This window comes from Mus caroli, unplaced genomic scaffold, assembly GCF_978045245.1.
Source record: "Mus caroli unplaced genomic scaffold, Mus_caroli_1 scaffold_17, whole genome shotgun sequence".
Classification (NCBI taxonomy): Eukaryota; Metazoa; Chordata; class Mammalia; order Rodentia; family Muridae; genus Mus; species Mus caroli.
This window is the reverse complement of record NW_028227272.1, coordinates 32,353,972-32,371,843: the sequence shown is the minus strand read 5'-3', so window position 1 is coordinate 32,371,843 and position 17,872 is coordinate 32,353,972. Positions and strand designations below refer to the sequence as shown.

General features: G+C 40.4%; 1 protein-coding gene across 3 annotated transcripts in view; it reads left to right on the top strand.

The window, feature by feature from the left end:
* Sec22a (SEC22 homolog A, vesicle trafficking protein) overlaps positions 1-13,941 on the top strand; it is a 49,646-nt gene extending 35,705 nt beyond the window's left edge. For 2 of the 3 annotated variants that reach the window (XM_021184866.2, XM_021184865.3), the window contains exons 6-7: positions 8,472-8,537; positions 13,052-13,941. In XM_021184866.2, the coding sequence (XP_021040525.1) occupies positions 8,472-8,537; positions 13,052-13,252 (267 nt within the window). In that variant the 3' untranslated portion in view covers positions 13,253-13,941. The remainder of the gene's footprint in view (positions 1-8,471; positions 8,538-13,051) is intronic. The other variant, XM_029470634.2, reaches the window with a different exon arrangement.
* The last annotated feature ends 3,931 nt before the right edge of the window (positions 13,942-17,872 follow it).

Below are 17,872 nucleotides of genomic sequence, written 5' to 3'. Positions count from 1 at the left end.
GTCTTTAAAACATTTTATTGATGTAATAGGGAAAAAAAAGGTGGGGTAGGTGTAAAAAAGTTAACTTTCTAGATAAAGTAGCCCTGGGCAGAGAAAAAGCTTTACTCTCACAAAGCCTTGTTTACATCCTGACTGAAGCGGTGCCTCAGATCTTAGCACCTGTAAGTTAAAAGTGCCTATAAGGTGCTATTCTGGCTCAGCCTGTTAAGGATTTCCTTTGGGCACTCAGCTATCATGTCCTTGCCTGGTCTGGCATTGATTCTTTTCCTTCCTCTTCTGGTTCATAACTGAAGAACTAAAGGAAGCTTTTGTGTACTACAGCCTTTCATGCTTTTGAAATGTTGCAATTGACTTCAGCTTTCCTTCATTGCTATTTGTTCTGTGTTTTCCCTCTGATTGGTAATACACTTGTCTGATTGTTGTGAGATGGTTTTAAGTTTCAGAAGCACAATCAGATCCAACTACTCGCTACTTAGATGTAATTGACTCTTTGTTCTGACATTTCTCAGCTTGTTTATATTTTTAAAAGACAACTTTATGAACTATCTTTCTTGGACACAGATGCAGAGATCTTTAGCAATATATTAAACCAAATCTAGAAATGAGTAAAAATAATTATACAAGAACCAAGTGTGCAATGCTGATTTAATATCTGAAATCAATTACTGCTATCACTTCAACAGTCTAAAGTAGAAATAATAGTCATATGATTGCATCAGTAGATCTAGAAAGGAATTTGACAAAATCCAGAAAAATCTTCATTCATGATAAAAACAAAATATTCAGACTATATCAACAAAGGGAAAATAAAAAACAGAAACAGTTTGAAGCAAACCAGGAGTAGAGGGAAATTTCTTCACCTTAATAAGAAAAATCCATTTCAAATCTCAAGCAACTAACATCTTTACTAACAAGAAACTAGACAGCCTTTCCTCTAAGACAGAAACAACGTAAAGATGCCTCCACTTAACTCTGCTGTGTGAGTCCTGTGTACTGGAAATCCTAACTGATGTAATAAAGTAAGAAAAGGAAAAAATATATGGAAGGAAGAAATAAATTTGCAGATGGCACGATTCGCTATATAATGACTCCCAAGACCCAACCAGAAGCTCCTGAAGCTATCGTAGTTGCATAACAGAGTAGGAGATTGGACTGTACAGACAATATTTAAATTCCAGCAACAATTGAATGTAAAAGTTCTAAAAACGGAGGTACTTATAAGTAAATCTAAAACATATACAGGACCCATATGAAGTGGATTAGAAACTCTGACCAAAGAAATCAGAGATGAAATAAACAGAAAACGATTCCACATTTCTAAAGGAAAACTTAATATTGTTGAAGTGTCAGTTCTTTGTGTGCTAATGTGCAGGTTGAACATATCCCAGTCAAAATCCCAGCAAGTTATTTTGGAGATTCAATAAAGTGATTGCAAAGTTTATATGGAAAGCAGAAGACTCAGTACATAGAAAAACAAAACAAAAACAGAAGTTTTTATTCTGTATTCTCACTAACAAAACTCAAAATTTTATTTCTACTCATTTCTAGATGAGTGGGAGGTCTTTCCATACCAAGCAACTCTCCAGTCCCAGCTAGGTGTTTTACAGTTTAATTCCGTTTTAATGCTGTTTGCTGAGAGTTAGGACTTACACGTTAAGTCTCAGTCTCATGGGCTACCCTTGCTTGAGATCCCAGTCCTATGGGAGATTGTTCAGATAACCATCAGCTGGCTGTAAGAGAGGCTTGTGCAACTCCTCATCTGGTGCAGCCATTTGTTAGAGTAGCTCTGCACTCAGACACATCTGGTGGCTGATTATAAAGGGCATTTTAAAGGATACAAGTGAATAAAGAGGTACCTACACAGGGAGAGGTTAGAAGGATCTAGACACGAGTTTCTGTTCTGGTGGAGCTGAGTTCATCACCCTCCTCACAAGTTGAGGTGCTCACCAACCTAGAAGTTCTGCAAACTCCATGGGTTAGAGATTTGGGGGAGGGTGTGATTGTTACTTCTCTCCTCTCTCCTCCTGGAAAATTGGGATAAAGACAAAAATTCCAGCCGTTTAACCATGGCCTTTTCTGGTATCCAGCACTGATCTAGGAGTCTATCAGGAGTTGCTTCAGAACAAAAGCTGTCCTCCTTACACAAAGGAGGAAAATTCCAAGATATCTGGGAATTCTGGATCAAATCCTTCTATAACTCAGGAAACTAATTTCCTGAATCTTAGGGGCTCTCTAACAGGACTAGTGCCAAAGATGAAAAGATCTTCTAGCACCTTCATTTACAAGGGTTTTAGGAGCCCTGTGTTAGGGGCAGACTATTTATTACTACTTCATACTTTCTGATGAAAACAAAAGTTGGGCTCACATTGCCCATCTTTAAGATGTACTGTAAAGCCACATACTTAAGACAGTATGATATTGGCAAAAGAATAAACAGTACATCACCATGACAGAATTGAAAGATAAGAGATAAATTTACATCCATATAGCTACCTGATCTTTAACAAAAGAGCAAAAGCAAATCAATGGAAAATGGACAGTCATTTTAACATGGTGCTGCAACACAAGAAAGGTACATGCCAAGGAATAAATCTGTAGATACTGCAAGTTGAGTAAATAGGAATTTAGAGTGGGTCATAGATCTAAATGTGAAGAACAAAACCTAAAATTTGTAAATTAAAAGAAGCAGCAAAAGAGAACTCTGGTGTGAGCCTGGGGTCTGGAGATGAGTTCTTAGGTACAGCACCAAAAGTGTTGTGAAGGAAAAACATGCTGTTAAACATCACTGCATCTATCAGTGTCTGTTCTGAGAGACTCTGCGAAGCGAGTGAAAAAAGCCCAGGTTAGGAAAAGACACTTGGAAACCTCCAGCCGTGACTCTCTAGGGCTGGAGAGATGGCTTTTCAGTAAAGAGCTTACTACTGCTACTCTCCAGAGGACCCAAGAGATGCTTGTCATAATGTACAAACAACTAACACATACATAGGAAGAAATCTATAAGGAGAGGAGAGGGTGATTCTAAAATACACCAAGAAATCTGAAAACTAAGAATGCAGATTAACCTGTTAACAGTGGTCAAAAAATCAGTAGAAAACCTCACCACAGAAGATACTGAAGGTGACAGACAGGCATGTGAGAAGATGCTGGACATTGTGTCATTAAAAAACTGCAAGTTTAAAATATGATGCCACTAAACACTTGTTAGAACCTGCCCCAACTGTTGACAGCTGACACTTCCCAATGCTGATGATATGGAACAAGGGAACCCTCATTTGCTGCTAAGTGGGAGTGTAACGTTAACTGCAACTCTGGAAAACAGCTGGGCTGTTTCTCTCAGAGCTAGACAAAGCTTTACTCTCTCATCTGGCGATAGTGCTTTTAGGTGTCTCTCACCAACTAAGTAGAGCACTTTCAACATGTGGGTGTTTATATCAACTTAGTTATGATTTCAAGGGAACAGCTATGGAAGGTGAGTGGTAGACGGTAGTAATCCATACAGTAGACGACAACCATTCAGTGATAGAAGAAACGGCTGTGAGTCACAAAAGACAAAAGACAGACACCTCTAAAGTGCATGTTGCTTGATGAAAGCAGCTAGCATGAAAAACTACGTCCCGGACACTTTCTGCAAGAGGCAGACCTACAGACAGTAAGTTCTATAGTTATGCTGGGATGGGAAGTCCGAGATTCTCAGGGCCATGCAGTGGTGCTTTGTGGTGCTTGCCATTGTGCATTTGTCCAAGCCACAGAGCCTATAACAGGAAGAGTGGAAATTACCGGGTGGTAATATGTCAATACTGGCTCAGCATTTGTGGTGAATGTATCACACCAATTCCAGTTGTTACTAAAAACTAATTAAGCCAGGAGTTGAGTATGAAGACTCTACTCAATTTTCTATATGACTATGGCTAATCTAAAAAAAAAAATCTATCTTAGTTGGGTCTGCGGAATACTCCTTTAATATAGCACTTGGAAAGCAGAGGCAGGTGGATTTCTCTGAGTTCCAGGCCAGTCAAGGCTATATAGTGAAACCATGTCTCAACACACACACACGCACACACACATGCACACACACACACACACAAGCGTAGTTAAGAAGCCAAGAGTAAAACAAAGACATTTTCTTTGGTGATCAGTCCAAGGGAAACTGGAAGGAGACATGTTCTTACCCTGAGCTTTGATGTTTTGATGTTCTCCAGTGAGGTGCAACCCTACTTGGCAGCAGTTAAAAGTTCAACCTGTTGAACTTAGCCTGCTCTTAGAAGCATAATTAGGTAGGCTTCCTCTGCCCGAGGGGGTCTGCATAGGCCATGTGAGGACATTAATGCCCCAGTTAGAATGGAGCGTGGTTTAGGAATCTAATCTGTGTTTTAAGGTCTATATATAAATTCTGTGCCATTTTGAGAATGCCAGTGAAATACAGGTCGGGCCTGTGGACCTTGTGTGCACTAGCCCCTGTCAACTTACTGCCCTTCCTCCATACGCACATACCAAGAATGGTCTGGTTGAATAACAGCATGTTCTAATCTGCATAAACAAGCTCTGCAAGGTTGGGAAGGTAATACACATGGTGGACTGGCAGATGGGGAACGGACGGAGAGGCAGCAAGGCTTCACTAAGTGCCTCTTCATAGATGGTTCTTACTTTGAACCATGTAAAATTGCTCACCAAAGCACCTGTTGGACTAGGAGTAGAACTTTAATGCTAGAGTAGTAACCTAACAGTACGAGATCTCTCGGTTCAATCCTCAGCAATGAAAAACAGTTACTCTAGGGTAAACAGGAGCAAAAAATAACATCTTTTGTTAATCCAGTTTAATAGGTAGATTCTTCAAGTACCAAAACTTCAGATACAGGTGAATCTTTTGTGTAACAATGACCTGATGGTGGTCACTTTTTCTTTCCTTTAGAGTTATTCTTGTTCACAGTTCATACGGGATGAAAAGTCATTTTTTTCTTCACTAAAGCCTTTAGACTTGGTCTTGTCTCTTCTGGTTTCTCAGTGCACTTGTGTTAGGAATAATCCCTCTAAGTCACAAGTTAAATAGTTCTTCCTGAAGCTTTCTCTGAAGAAATTGGTACAAATATTAAGAATTATCGAAGTGGAGTTATTCAGTTCTTGCTAGCAAAAGAGCTGAAAAAGTTGAACAACAGCTTCCATATTTCTATAAAACTTGATTTATAAAGTAAGGGTTTATTTGCTGGGTGTGATAGCACATGCCTTTAGGATCTTTGTGAGTTCAAAGCAAGCCTGATCTATATAGTGAGTTCCAGACCATTCAATACTATATAGTGAGTCCCTGTTGTTAAAAAGGAAAAATAAGTAAAGAATTTATTGAAAATTATAACTTTAATCTAGTGGATGATATATTGTATATTTCCTGATTGTGAATAGTATAGTAGATAGGTACTAATTTAAAGTTTTATAACCTTGATTTGTAAATACTCTGAATAATAAAGATGATTATCTTCTAGTGTGTTACTTTATGTTTGTGGCATGTTTAACTCTTCAGACCTACAGGAGTCAGCATTCCTGTGTATTGCCATTGTTGTTAAAGATCCCAGATAAGTGTGCTGGTGGAATAGCTCTGCTGGTAAAGGCTCTTGCTACAGGTCTAAGTGCTGAGTTGGATTCCAGGACCCCTAGGATGGAAGGAGAGAACTGACTCTTGCAAGTTTTCCTCTGACCTCCATCTGTTTGCTGTGACATGTATATGTGCATGCTTATATGTGCATCCATATGCAGACACGAAGTGTGTAGAAAATGAAAAAATAAGACTCGGTATAAGTTTGCTTATCTAGATTAGTAATTGTTACTAAGAGTGATAGGATTTATTAAAATATGTGGCACCAAAGTTTTCCTTTGTTGTATGTGTGTGTCTTGTCTTGTCTTGTCTTGTCTTGTCTTGTCTCGTCTCTCTCTCTCTCTCTCTCTCTCTCTCTCTCTCTCTCTCTCTCCTTCCTTCCTTCCTTCCTTCCTTCCTTCCTTCTTTCCTTCTTTCCATATCTATATCTATATCTTATCTCTCTCTCTACATATATATATATATATATTTATTTTTAAGTTGGTAAATCTGATTTCATGTTCACAGTAATGTGTAAATTGGATTATTTGCACTTGCTTCCTAGCTTTGTTCTGAGTTTAGAGATGTTAATAAGGTTGTTGTGAGTTGACACCTCAGGAGTGTATAAGCTTTTATCACACTGTTTATATTGCAGGGGTTCTTCTAACAATCAGTTTTGAAATGATGATAATTAGATCAAGGGGAAAGGAGAGGTACTTTTCATATGAGTATTAGAAAATGAATCCTGTGACAACAACAGAAATGCTGCCCTGGAAGTCAGGAGACCTGTGATCTCTTTGCCAGTAACTAGCTCGTTGCAGATAGGATGCTGTGGGCCTCATATTGAAGTGTGCAGGATAGAGGCTTAGACTCCACATGCCCAAGGACTAGAGAGCACTAATGCTCTAGGGTCCTCAGACTCGAGAGTTGTTTGCAGTACTTACTACAAAGCAGAAATGAGTTAAGAAATAAAAAATACAGCTTGTGAATAAAGATTTAAGCACAGACTGCCTCTGGAAACATGTTTTGAGGTATTGTAAAATCAATTAAGAGAGATTTCAAATGGCAGTGTACACTTAGGAAAAAAAAAGCTGTTACGTTATAGGACCAGTAATTAGGTCCTGTGATATGTTGAAAGGCTATATATTCTTTTACATATTCTGTGGTTGATGTATTTACCATGTTAGAAAGTGTTTATGACTCAACCAAAATACTAAAGAGCAGCATGCAAAAGTATAGGTTCATTTCTTTGGGGATGGAGAGTGGAGAGGTAGAGAGAAAAAGCCAGAAACACTTGGAAAGGTTAACAATCATTGTTCCTTTATGTAAGAACAGCATGGACTTCTTTGTATAGTGTGCGTGCATGCATGCATGCTTGTGTGTGTGTGTGTGCATGCGTGCATGTGTGTGTGTTTGTGTTTTGAGACAGGCTTTCTCTATATAGAGCTGGCTGTCCTGGAACTCACTTTGTAGACCAGGCTGGCCTTCAACTCAGAGATCCGCCTGCCTCTGTCTCCCAAGTGCTGAAATTAAAGACGTGCGCCACCACTGACTAGCTTGAACATAAACTTTTATAACCATGAAAAAGGACTTAAAAAAATAAGCAGTTTAATTCAAGCCTTTGAATTAAAAATGTAGAAAGGCTTCATGTTGAACTGCCTGCCTCTGGGGCAGAACTGGTCTGAGCATCCTAGGGGGATTAATAGTTTTTGTTCCAAGATCTCACTAGCATAAGCCACCCTGCCTTGTGGCCTGTTCTGTACCCAATCAACTGCACTAAAGCAATTTGCTCTTCTTTCTTTTGTATAACGATCCTTCCACCCACATGGACAGAGAGAGGCATATTTGGTGGCACAGTCTTGTAATGCCAGCATTTAGGAAGCTGAGCAAGGGGATTGAGCATTTGAGGCCAGCCTGGGCTACATCATGAGATCCTGTAGGAAAAAAAATTATTTTTCCTAAAATAAGAGGTCTAGTGTAATGTCCCTGCATGAAAGAAAAACACTCCTCCTTCCTTGTTTTATGTACTGTTCATCCACACAGTGAAGGAAGTTGAATGCTGATACTTGCTAGGAACAAAGGACAAGTGGATGGTTCTCTATTCTCACAAGCTCTGGCTATTCTTCCTCACTGTTTTCTAGCTCAGTGACATTATAACCAGGCCTGATCTTTCTTTTGGGGATTTAGCACACTCTAGTGGACAGTAGCTTTTCAGTCACCGCAGTTTTATTTATCATGCCAAGTTACTTTATTAGGCAATTCATTTATGTGCTTCCGGGGAGTAGAGTTTGTCAGATTGTATTTAAGTGGTGAGCCTCACGAGCAAGGGGAGCTTGCTCACTGCCAGGGTGGAGTGCATTTTCATGTGGCTTTACTAGGAAGAAGAGGTTTTCTGTATTGTGAGGAAGCTAGCTTTTCCTCGGTGCTTCTCATCTTCCCTGGGGTGACAGGCTGCTGATAGGTGAAGTTAAGACACAGAGAATGCATGTAGTTTTCTTCAACGTCCCATTCCTCTGCCTTTTAAATTTAAATGTATTTCTATGCATGGGTGTTTTGTCTGCATGTATGTCTCTTTACCACTTGGGTGCCTGCCTGGAGTACATGAAGGTCAGGAAGGATGCATTGGATCCCTTGCACCTGGAGGGAGACACATCGTCAGTCACCATGTGGGTGCTAGGAATTGGACCTCTGTCCTCTGGAAAGGGAGTCAGTACTTTGCTGAATCAGATCTCCAGTTACTCCTCGATCCCTGTCTTACCATGTGTTCTATATTTATTTTTTATACACCACTTTGTAAAATGTTTGAGTGTGTATAAACATGAACATATCCTATCCTGGTAGATTGTTTTTGGCTTTTTTTTTTTTAAGTACTGCCAGTCAAACGGTAATCTCGGTTTGTTTTTTACAGAGTGATGGTGAGGAGCTTAATTACATTATTGCATTTTTCCTTGGGACAGCAGCCTGCCTTTACCAGGTAGGTTCCCTCCCATTTGTAACAAACACTTCCCCATTGCTATTTGTTTCAGATGTTCGGTCTCATAATGGCCTGTGTGTTTAAAATCCATAAAAATGGTGTCTGAGTTATGTGCCTCTCCTATAATCTGGTCCTGTGTTATCTCTGTAACCTGCACTTCAGTCTTGAGTTGTAGGCAGACACTCACAGTGGACTTACTCCTAACCCTCTCTCTCTCTGCGATGGACATCATGTGCCTGCGGCAGAAAGGCCACTTCTCAGTTGTCTGCTGAGAACCAGAGGACTTGTGCTCTGGAGGAAGCCATTTATAGGGAGTGACACAGCAAAGTAATATTTTAGGATTTTTAAGTAGGCATGACTTTTCAGTAGAGGCGTATAGGATGGATTGTAAACAGAAGGACTGGCAGTTAGGAAACCAGTTGGGAGATGATTCTAGCAATTCAGATGGAAAATAAAGGGAGCGTGAACTGTGGCAATAGCAGCAAGGCAGTGAAAGAAATATTGCCACTGAGAAGGAAGACCAACGAATGTGTAGACTACTGGGGGGGGGGGGGGAGGGGGCAGGTTCTGTGCCTGGCCAGTAGGGAGATCAGTCACAGGAGAGATGGGAAGAATGACCATGGCAGTGAGGAATACTCAGGAATAACTTTGTTAGACCATAAGGAGCAAACAGGGTCCACTGACCCAACCTTTATAAGTGGCCTGTTCCTTTGGCTTCTGTGGAAAAAAGAAAGAAAAGGTAGGAGTATTTAAAGCTCAGTGTGGACCTAAGACTCCCCAAAATTTAGTAGGACGCCGGGGAAAAGACTTTGATAGGTATTTGAGCTCTACACAAACATACATTATACATTTTAGTTTTGGTGGCTTCACTTTAAAATCTTTAAACTTTCTTAATGTTATCTTTAGAAGTCTTATTAAATTTGGCAGGTTTCAAATGACATTTCATACAGGTAATGTGAAGCCATGTGTTTGATAGTGGAACACAGTGTGCTTCAGTTTGCACAGTGTTCTCTTGAGGGTTTCCCACTTTAATCCTACACCCCTGTCATATAAGATTATTGTCTCATTTATAAAAATGAGGACAGAAGGACTCAGTACTCTCCTGTGGCAGCATAACCAGGAAAAGGGAGGAGCCAGGGCTGCTGTTGCAGTTAGAGCACAGCTTCCCTCCCCTATAGCATGCCACCTCTGTGCCCAGCCAAGTCAGTAATCCTGCGTCCTTTTCTTTTTAAATTGTTTGTTCGTGATCAAGTGCGCAGCACCGTTTCTTTATCAGACTGTTTTCTCCCACTGAATTGCTTTTGCACCTACCTCTATACGAACTCAGTTGATGTATTTTGTGAGACTTTCTGGGTTCTGAATTACGTTAGTTTGGTCTATTATCCTTCTACCACAATCATATGGTCTTTATTACCCTTGCTATATATCACCTTAAATTCAATTTTCCTAATAGTTACAGAATGATTCAAATTTTCTATTTCAGCAGATGAAATTATGGTAGTTTGTGGGGTTTGTGGAAGTGGTCTATTTTATCTAATTTATATGTATAGAGTTGGTAGTCATATCTCTATTCCTTTGGTGCCTGCAATGTTTATGATAGTGTTTCTTTTCTGATGTTGGTAATTTATATTGTCACAGTTGGTCCTGTCAGTTTGTGTCACTGTTTGAACCAGCTGTTCAGCCCATCAGGGTTTTGTTTTGTTTTTTGTTTTTGTCCCTCTTCTGTTTTTCTGTTTTCAACTTTATTGATTTCTGCTCTTGTTAGAAGTTGAATTGTGACCTTTCTAGGTTTCATTTCAGTTCTGGTTTTGTCTCACGTGTTTTGAAGCTATGTGGTTTTAGTTCATGCAAATTTAGGATTGCTCTGTTGTCTTGGCAGTTTTACTCATGTGTCATTTTCTTGCTTTAAAGTGTTTTTATATTTATACTTTTCCTTTTTTGATTAATGTACATGATATATTCTTTTTCATCTTTTACTTTTAATTTGTCTCTGTTATTTGATGCAATTTTCTGATAATGAAATTGGTTTTTAGTCCGCTTTGCTAATCTCTTTCTTTTAGTTGCTGTATGTAAGCCATTTACATTTAATATAATTATAGATATATTGGGCTTTCTTTTTGTTCTATTTTCATTTTTTAATTTTCTTTTTTCTATGTTTCTATAGTTTATTTGAGGTTTTAAGAATTCTCGAAAAACCAAAAAAAAAAAAAGAATTCCACTTCAATATTATCTATAGTATTTAAAAACCTGATGGGTTGTAAAGTGGTTCCTGACTATAGGTAACAAACAATAGATACTTGTCATAGTCTGCTGCTGTTACTTCGTTTACTGAGATATAGACACATTATCTCCCTAGATGTTCTGTTGTCCTCCTCTATTTATAAAACTTTCATTTTTTCCCCATATATTCCAGAACATATCAGACACTTGTAATACATTTTTTTCAACTGTGAAACATAAACTCAAAAGGAAAAGACCACCTGTCATACCTAATCACATTGCTGCTACCATGTTGTTTTTTCTTTCTGAATATTTCAAGTTTTTTCTTCTTTTATTTTCTTTTTTGGCTTGGAGAAAAATTTTAGCTGTGCAATATGTTTGATCAAGGTGATATCAACAACTCTCATTGCAAGGCATCTTTTTTCTTCGTTGCCTGTGAAAACTTGAGTCATCAATTAAATTTTAATACAAGAAAAACTCTTCTCTACAGTAGAATTCCAATTAATGAATGTAGAAAGAATGATGGAGATAAAAAGTCACTATTAAATCACCATTAAGAAAACACCACTGTAATAACTGATGCAGGCAGAGGGTGGCATACATTCCCGTCAAGGGGTCCAAGTTGACAGCACTGATAAAACATACTGCCTGGCACCTCTGTGTTGTTCTTGGCAAAATTACATATGCTTAACTCAATCTTGGAACACTGGACACATCCAAATTGAGGAACACAGCTCCAGCATAACTGATGAATATTTATCAGGTCTGTCAAGGTCATGACTGAGAAGCTATTACAGATTGGAGGAGACGTGACAGCTAAGTGTAGCACAGAATCCTGGGTGGGAAAAAGGTCCCTAATGGGACACTGGACAAAAATCAAAGCCCATCAGTTAGCAGTCCTCACTGTGATCATGTCCTGGTGTGATGACTATTCTGTGGTGACTGTGGAAAACAGTACAGCTCTGCTATTTCAAATCTACTTCAAGTCAAAAGTTTATTCAAAAGAAAACTTATGTCTTTAAACCTTTATTTCACAGTGAAAATCACTCTCATAAATAAATGCTTTTATTTGTCTCATATAGATAGCAATGGGTTTTGTTTTTGTTTTGTTTTTTTTTTTAACAGCAGGCAGGGTCTTACTGTATAGTTCTGGCTTGCCTGGAACTTTTTAGGCCATGCTATCCTACAGAGATTCTCCTGCTTCTGCCTCTCAAGTGCTGGGATTAAAAGTATCACTCTGGTGTGCATTCTTCAGTTTTAAATATGGAATAATCTTCACTCGTGAAAGAACTAATGTTTGGCAAGAACTCCCTTACCTCCTCCCATTCTGAAGTCTGGATGCAGTTCACAGAGACTACTGCTGCTTTTCAGAGACTTCATGAGTGTATACAAATACCATACTTCCCAGATAGTAGATTTTGGGCACATTCTTGAAAAGGATCCATTCAGTCATTAAATTTTGTACAGCACTTATTATGTACTTGGCACTATTCTAGACTCTGGAGATGAGCAAATGAACAAGAGCTGTAGGTGTCAAACAAAATAAGCATGTTTATAACGTGGGAAAAATAAAGGATAAAGGGGACAGTACTAGGACTGGTGGGTGGGGGATGCTACCTTTACTGTCTCATTGAAATAGCACTCACTGCCGTTCTTTGTCCCCTTTTCTACTTTCCAAGATATAACTGCTTTAAGTTAAATGATGAAAATATGCTAATATCACTCTGTTCCTTCAGTGGAAACCCAACAAATGCAATGGCTTTGTTTCTGTCACAGCTGAGGAGCAAGACCCAACTCCTGCAGCTCCCCACTATCCCCCAACCTGAGCCACCTCCCCCACCCCTGGCTGTTTCTCCCACCTTAGACTTGTTGTTTTCCTGACCCCCTCACACTCCAGTTGTGGGAAAGTCCATCTTCCTCAGCTGTTGGTTGATTTTTCTGTGCTTTCCTGGGTTCACTGGCGCAGGGGCTGAGAGCTCAGCAGTGTATCTATTCTGTTCCCTGTTACGGTAGAGAATTTCTAAAGTCTGTCTTACGAGGGAGTTACCCGGCTGTACTTCCACTGAACATATGATGAAGAATGTTTTGCTTCTGAAAACGAAAGACAGAGAAGGGAAAATCTGTTTCCCTTTCGAGCCATAGAACTCCCGTGACTGAATTTCTCCAATAGCTTACATTATCTCTTTCTTCTCTAGGGATTTCCTTCATTTTCTTCTCATGGTTTATTCTACTCTGTTACATATCTAGTTCTTCTCCTGTAACCTAACCAGCTCTGATTTTTATGTTTTGAACAGTGTTATTTACTTGTGTACTACACCAGCTGGCGGAATGTCAAGTCATTTCTGACTTTCGGCTTAATCTGTCTGTGCAACATGTATCTCTACGAACTGCGCAACCTCTGGCAGCTTTTCTTTCATGTGACTGTGGGAGCGTTTGTTACACTGCAGATCTGGCTGAGGCAAGCCCAAGGCAAGGCTCCTGACCATGATGTCTGACATCTCCCTTCAGATGATTTGCCTTTGCCTTCAGGGGAAGAAGGAGAGGACAAGTTTGCTGCCAGTGTGATGAAGAAACCAGTCACCACACCAGAGAAGCTCTGCTTTCTTTCTCTGCCCATCTTCCTGTTTTGTTTTACAAATCAGCCTGTGAGCATGCCTGGGAGTGTGTGAGACCTGGTAAGAAAACTCCCACAAGGATCCTTCCTGCAGTGGAATGTCAGGCCATCACAGTAGAAGAAGTTCAGAATCACCTGAAGACCTGGCAGGCAGCACTGAATCCTCACCAGAGAGTTAAGCAAAGCTTAGTCCTGGGACGTGCTCTGAGGACCAAGCAGAAATGCTACAACCTGAGTTTGCCTTTGTGAGGCATTAGTGTAGACCAATGAAGAAGATGCTGCAGCAATTGGAAAGCTATGATCTAAGACAGCCACTGTACTAAGTGTCAGATTATTGGCACAGTTGTAGTATCGAGAGTTTATGAAGCCTAGAATGGCATGGAATTGATTTTTTTACTTTTCTGTTTCTGCCACCTTTTAACTCTGGAGATCACCTGGTGTGGGAGAGGGCTGTGATGTACATCTCTACACTATCACAAGTCCTGACAACACAGTGATAACGTGTTTTCTTCCTAGACCATGTTTACCATTTCTTTTGAAATCACTAAAAATACACGATTCATTTGACTATTGTGGTCTTCCAAACTCTTATCATTTGGGTACTACGTATACTGTTCTTTGCTTAGTTTCTAACCTTTAAGATCATAAAGTATTTAACAAAGAAAGGAGCCCCTACTCCAAGTGAAAAATGAGTTATCAGTTTGCCAGCACACAATGAAATGCTAAGTTCTCACAAGATACTGATACCCACCAGGGCTCTAGACCCAAGTGGCACATTCATTGTAATAGTGAAAGGTGTTGCCTGGCACCAAAGTGAGAGCCCTGTGGGATACTCCAAGGATAATGGAAAACTGCAAAGGCAGTGGCTTTTTCATGGTGGCACAGCACTGTTAGTTATGGTTACACCCAGAACCAGTTCATTTGTTCCAGAGCTGCTGAGTGTGAGAAATGAGACGTCCCCTGACAATTCCGTTTACTTACTGGTTTGGGGAGGTAACTGGTATCCAGAAGAAATAACACTCTTATACCCCTAGGAAGATTATTCAAGCCATTTTGAATTCATGATAGAGAAGCACAGCTTGATTCTATCTGCAAAAATGTACAAGTCTCCTGGTTTGGAGCCATCATGAATGATTTGCCTTTGTTTTTAAAGAAAAGATTCCAAACAAGGACTGCATAGGATTCGGGTAATTTTATATCATCCCTCAAAACAATGGGCCTTGGTATGTAGTCCCTTCAGGGGCTGTAATTACTTGATAGGAGGAGTCTAGAGATGGTCAGGTCACTGAACTGCTTCATCTCTCTAACCCATTGTGTGGACACTTGCAAAACTGGAAGATCTTCATACCTGGAACCTTCACTGCCCCTCCATCTTAGAAAAATAAGGTAGAAGGAAGGCAGTAAGTGGGTTTATGATGCCCATGGTTTATTTAAAACAAACTCCAAGTCTGTCTAGATTTCTGTGGTAACAAAGCTGCTAACAGACAAAGTTGTCACGTACCTTCTGAGAGCAGCCCCGAGCGTGGCACCACATGGACTATGTTTGGCATTGTATACCTATTGAGCCTTGTAAGTAAAGTGGCTCAACTTAGGAAGGCTTTCTAAGCTAGTGGGTAGAGCAGAAGAGATTCCTCATGATAGTTAATCAACCAGGAAATGTGGGCTTTCTGATTAATTGTGGCTTTACTACGTCTCCATATTTGATAGCTCTCTTACTGGTTTGATTCAAAAGCTACCTCAGCATCACTGAGTTGTGTTGCAGTGTTTAGAATTTGAATCTGTTCAGCAGGGACCCTTGAAAAAAATCACCATTTATTTCTAAAAGCTTGTTTTTCTGTTTGTGTTTTACCAGCTATTTTGGGTTAAGAGAGTGTTTATATCTTAATGAAACAGCTATAAGTAATATTTTCTGTATCCCACTGCCATCTTTCATTCTTTAGCATGTGCATCCCTAAGAGGGAACATAATGACCTTGATGTTGTCCAAGAATCTCTAGGCCTCTTCAGTGTCTCAGCTGTAGCACTGATAGCAGCTTCCATTTGAAGTGCGCCTTTACACCCAAGCATTCACTCCCTCGGGGTGTGTGAGGTGTGTGTGGCTGTGCTAGTGTTATGTGGATGTGATGGAGTAATCAGATCCCCACTTCCGTGTCACATAGCTAAGTACACGTGCGCGAATTGCACACCCGGCTCTTTGACCAGTGTGGGACTAATGAAAGGACTCTGTGACAACAGTCTTCCCAGCATGTGTCAGTGGATGTTTATCTTAATTTAGTTCTAAAATGCTGCCTGTTTACTCTGCCAAGAACAGACACTCTGTCATAATCTAAAAGTATTTGCTTACTTTATTGGTCTGGGTTTGAAATGTATTCATACTGAGTCTTTTCCCTGAAAGAACAACATGCCAAGAAAAGCCACAAAAGATGGTGTTGTTAAAAGCTGAACAGAAAGGGAGACAGACCAGAGCACCACTGTGGCTCGGAGGGTCCAGAAGCTAGGGTCAGAAGGGAGCAAGTTAGACAGGGCTCTGTCAAAGGTGAAACACATTCCAGATAAGGTCTCTTGTACTGATGAATTTGGTAAAAATGTTCTCACTTGGGGTCCTGGGAAGTGCTAAAATGAGCAGAACTCTTAAATAGACATTGTATTTGCATATTGTGCAGATTATCTGTTTGTCACAGGTTTCCATTTCTGTGTGTATGCATGCATGTGTGTTTGTGCATATGTGTGTGTAAGGATTTTATTTTGTTCCTATAATTAAGAATTCTTGCCCTGAGCTAAGGACAAGTACCTATTAAAGCATGAGAATCCATTTGAGACAAATGAATCATGGAGAACCTTTACCCAGTTGTAATTTATAAAGCAAAAGTGCTAATCCGGTTTAACACAATTATTTTTGCAATGTAGGGTTTTTTCACAGCAGACTCAAGTCTGCAAAAGTACATTTTGGTTAGGCCATGTCAGGAATGTCTCTCAGCTGTGGTTTTGCCCAGGCTCCACAGAGGTCAGGAGCTTGACCTCTGTGGTGCAGACCCAGGGTGACTCCTCTGTGCTCCTGTAGTATGCTGACCTCCAAGTGAATACTTACTTGGCCTTTTTTTCTCCAGAAGGCTTAACCTAAGGACATACTCTAAACTGCTGGATTTCCAGGGGAGCATGGGGGAGTGTGTGCTTATCACTTGTTATTTAACAAGCTAGAGTCACGTTGTGAGAGCTGCCATGGAGTGTTTGGTTAAAGAACAAATAAATGATCTCAGAAGCATCCACCACTTAGACCAAAGTGAACACTTAGCCTCCCCACAGATCACAGGTCATTCTGTGTCGTGGGCAGGGATTCTTAGTCTTTTTCTGCACTTCTTGAGGAAGTAGAATCTTAAACACTGCAGTAAGTAGAACCTGTTCTGTTGTTTAAGTTGAATTTAATAATATCCTCATTAAAAATCAGCAAGGGAATCCCCTGCAGCCCTCAGGGTTCTGAATGGATTGATGAGGACCAGGCAGGCAGGAGTGCAGTAAAAGTCTGTAACTGCCACTTGGTGAGAGGGGCCACTTGGTGAGAGGCATTTGGTCATGTTCACTCTTGCTCTGGGGCTGCTGGCAGATAACAGCCCCCTGCTTAAGCACTGGTTGTTCCAAAGAAAAGCAGTCCCTGCCACGGACTCTTCAGTCTTATGTTCATGAACCTCTAGGCTTATGGTTTCTTGAAGGGCTGAGCTTTTCAAATAGTGTTAGGTGAAATTCAGTAAATGTTGACCCCTGTGTGCTTGGAAGCCATATGCATCCTGCTTATTAATAGTGACTGGGATTGACACATGGGTACCTGGTGTCCTGTGCTTTGACAGTGCTGGTATGTAAACAGTTACCTCTGCACACCTGAGGACTCTTAAGAGACTACAGAGAGAGGAGTTCCCAGATCAGTACTGTAGCATCACAAACCCTTCCCAACGTTTCCTTGGCAACAAACAGTGTTTTCAGCCCAGCCTCACCCCTGGTTCACATTTGCCCTTTTCTACTGTATTCCACAGCACAGCAATGCAGGCACCACTCAAGTTCATGGAAGTCAGTCGGGTTCCATCTGAGATCAGGAGACAGGATTATGCTTTCCATTCCCATGAGGGTCCGGGAGTCCATCCCCAGCTCTGTCTTGGCCACTTGACAATTTTTGCCAGCACTTTGTGTCAAGGCTGGGTTGCAAACAACCTTGCCTAAAGGTGAACAAACAATATGTTGCCTTTGCCCTTTGTGCTCCAGTAATGCTTACTGGTGTCTTTAGTACTTCGTATGGTATATCTTAAGGCCGTCTGGGAGCAGGAGACACTACCTCATTTCATTTGAGAGAACAAAACATGGGTCAAGAATGTCTTTGGATGGCACCATGCCAATCGGTGGTATAGAGTTGCCACCTGGATTTGGGTTTTTATTTAGAAGTTAGTGCACATCTGTCTATGCTACATTGTGTCTCAGGAGATTCTTGGCATATATAACAGCATTATAGCAGAAGA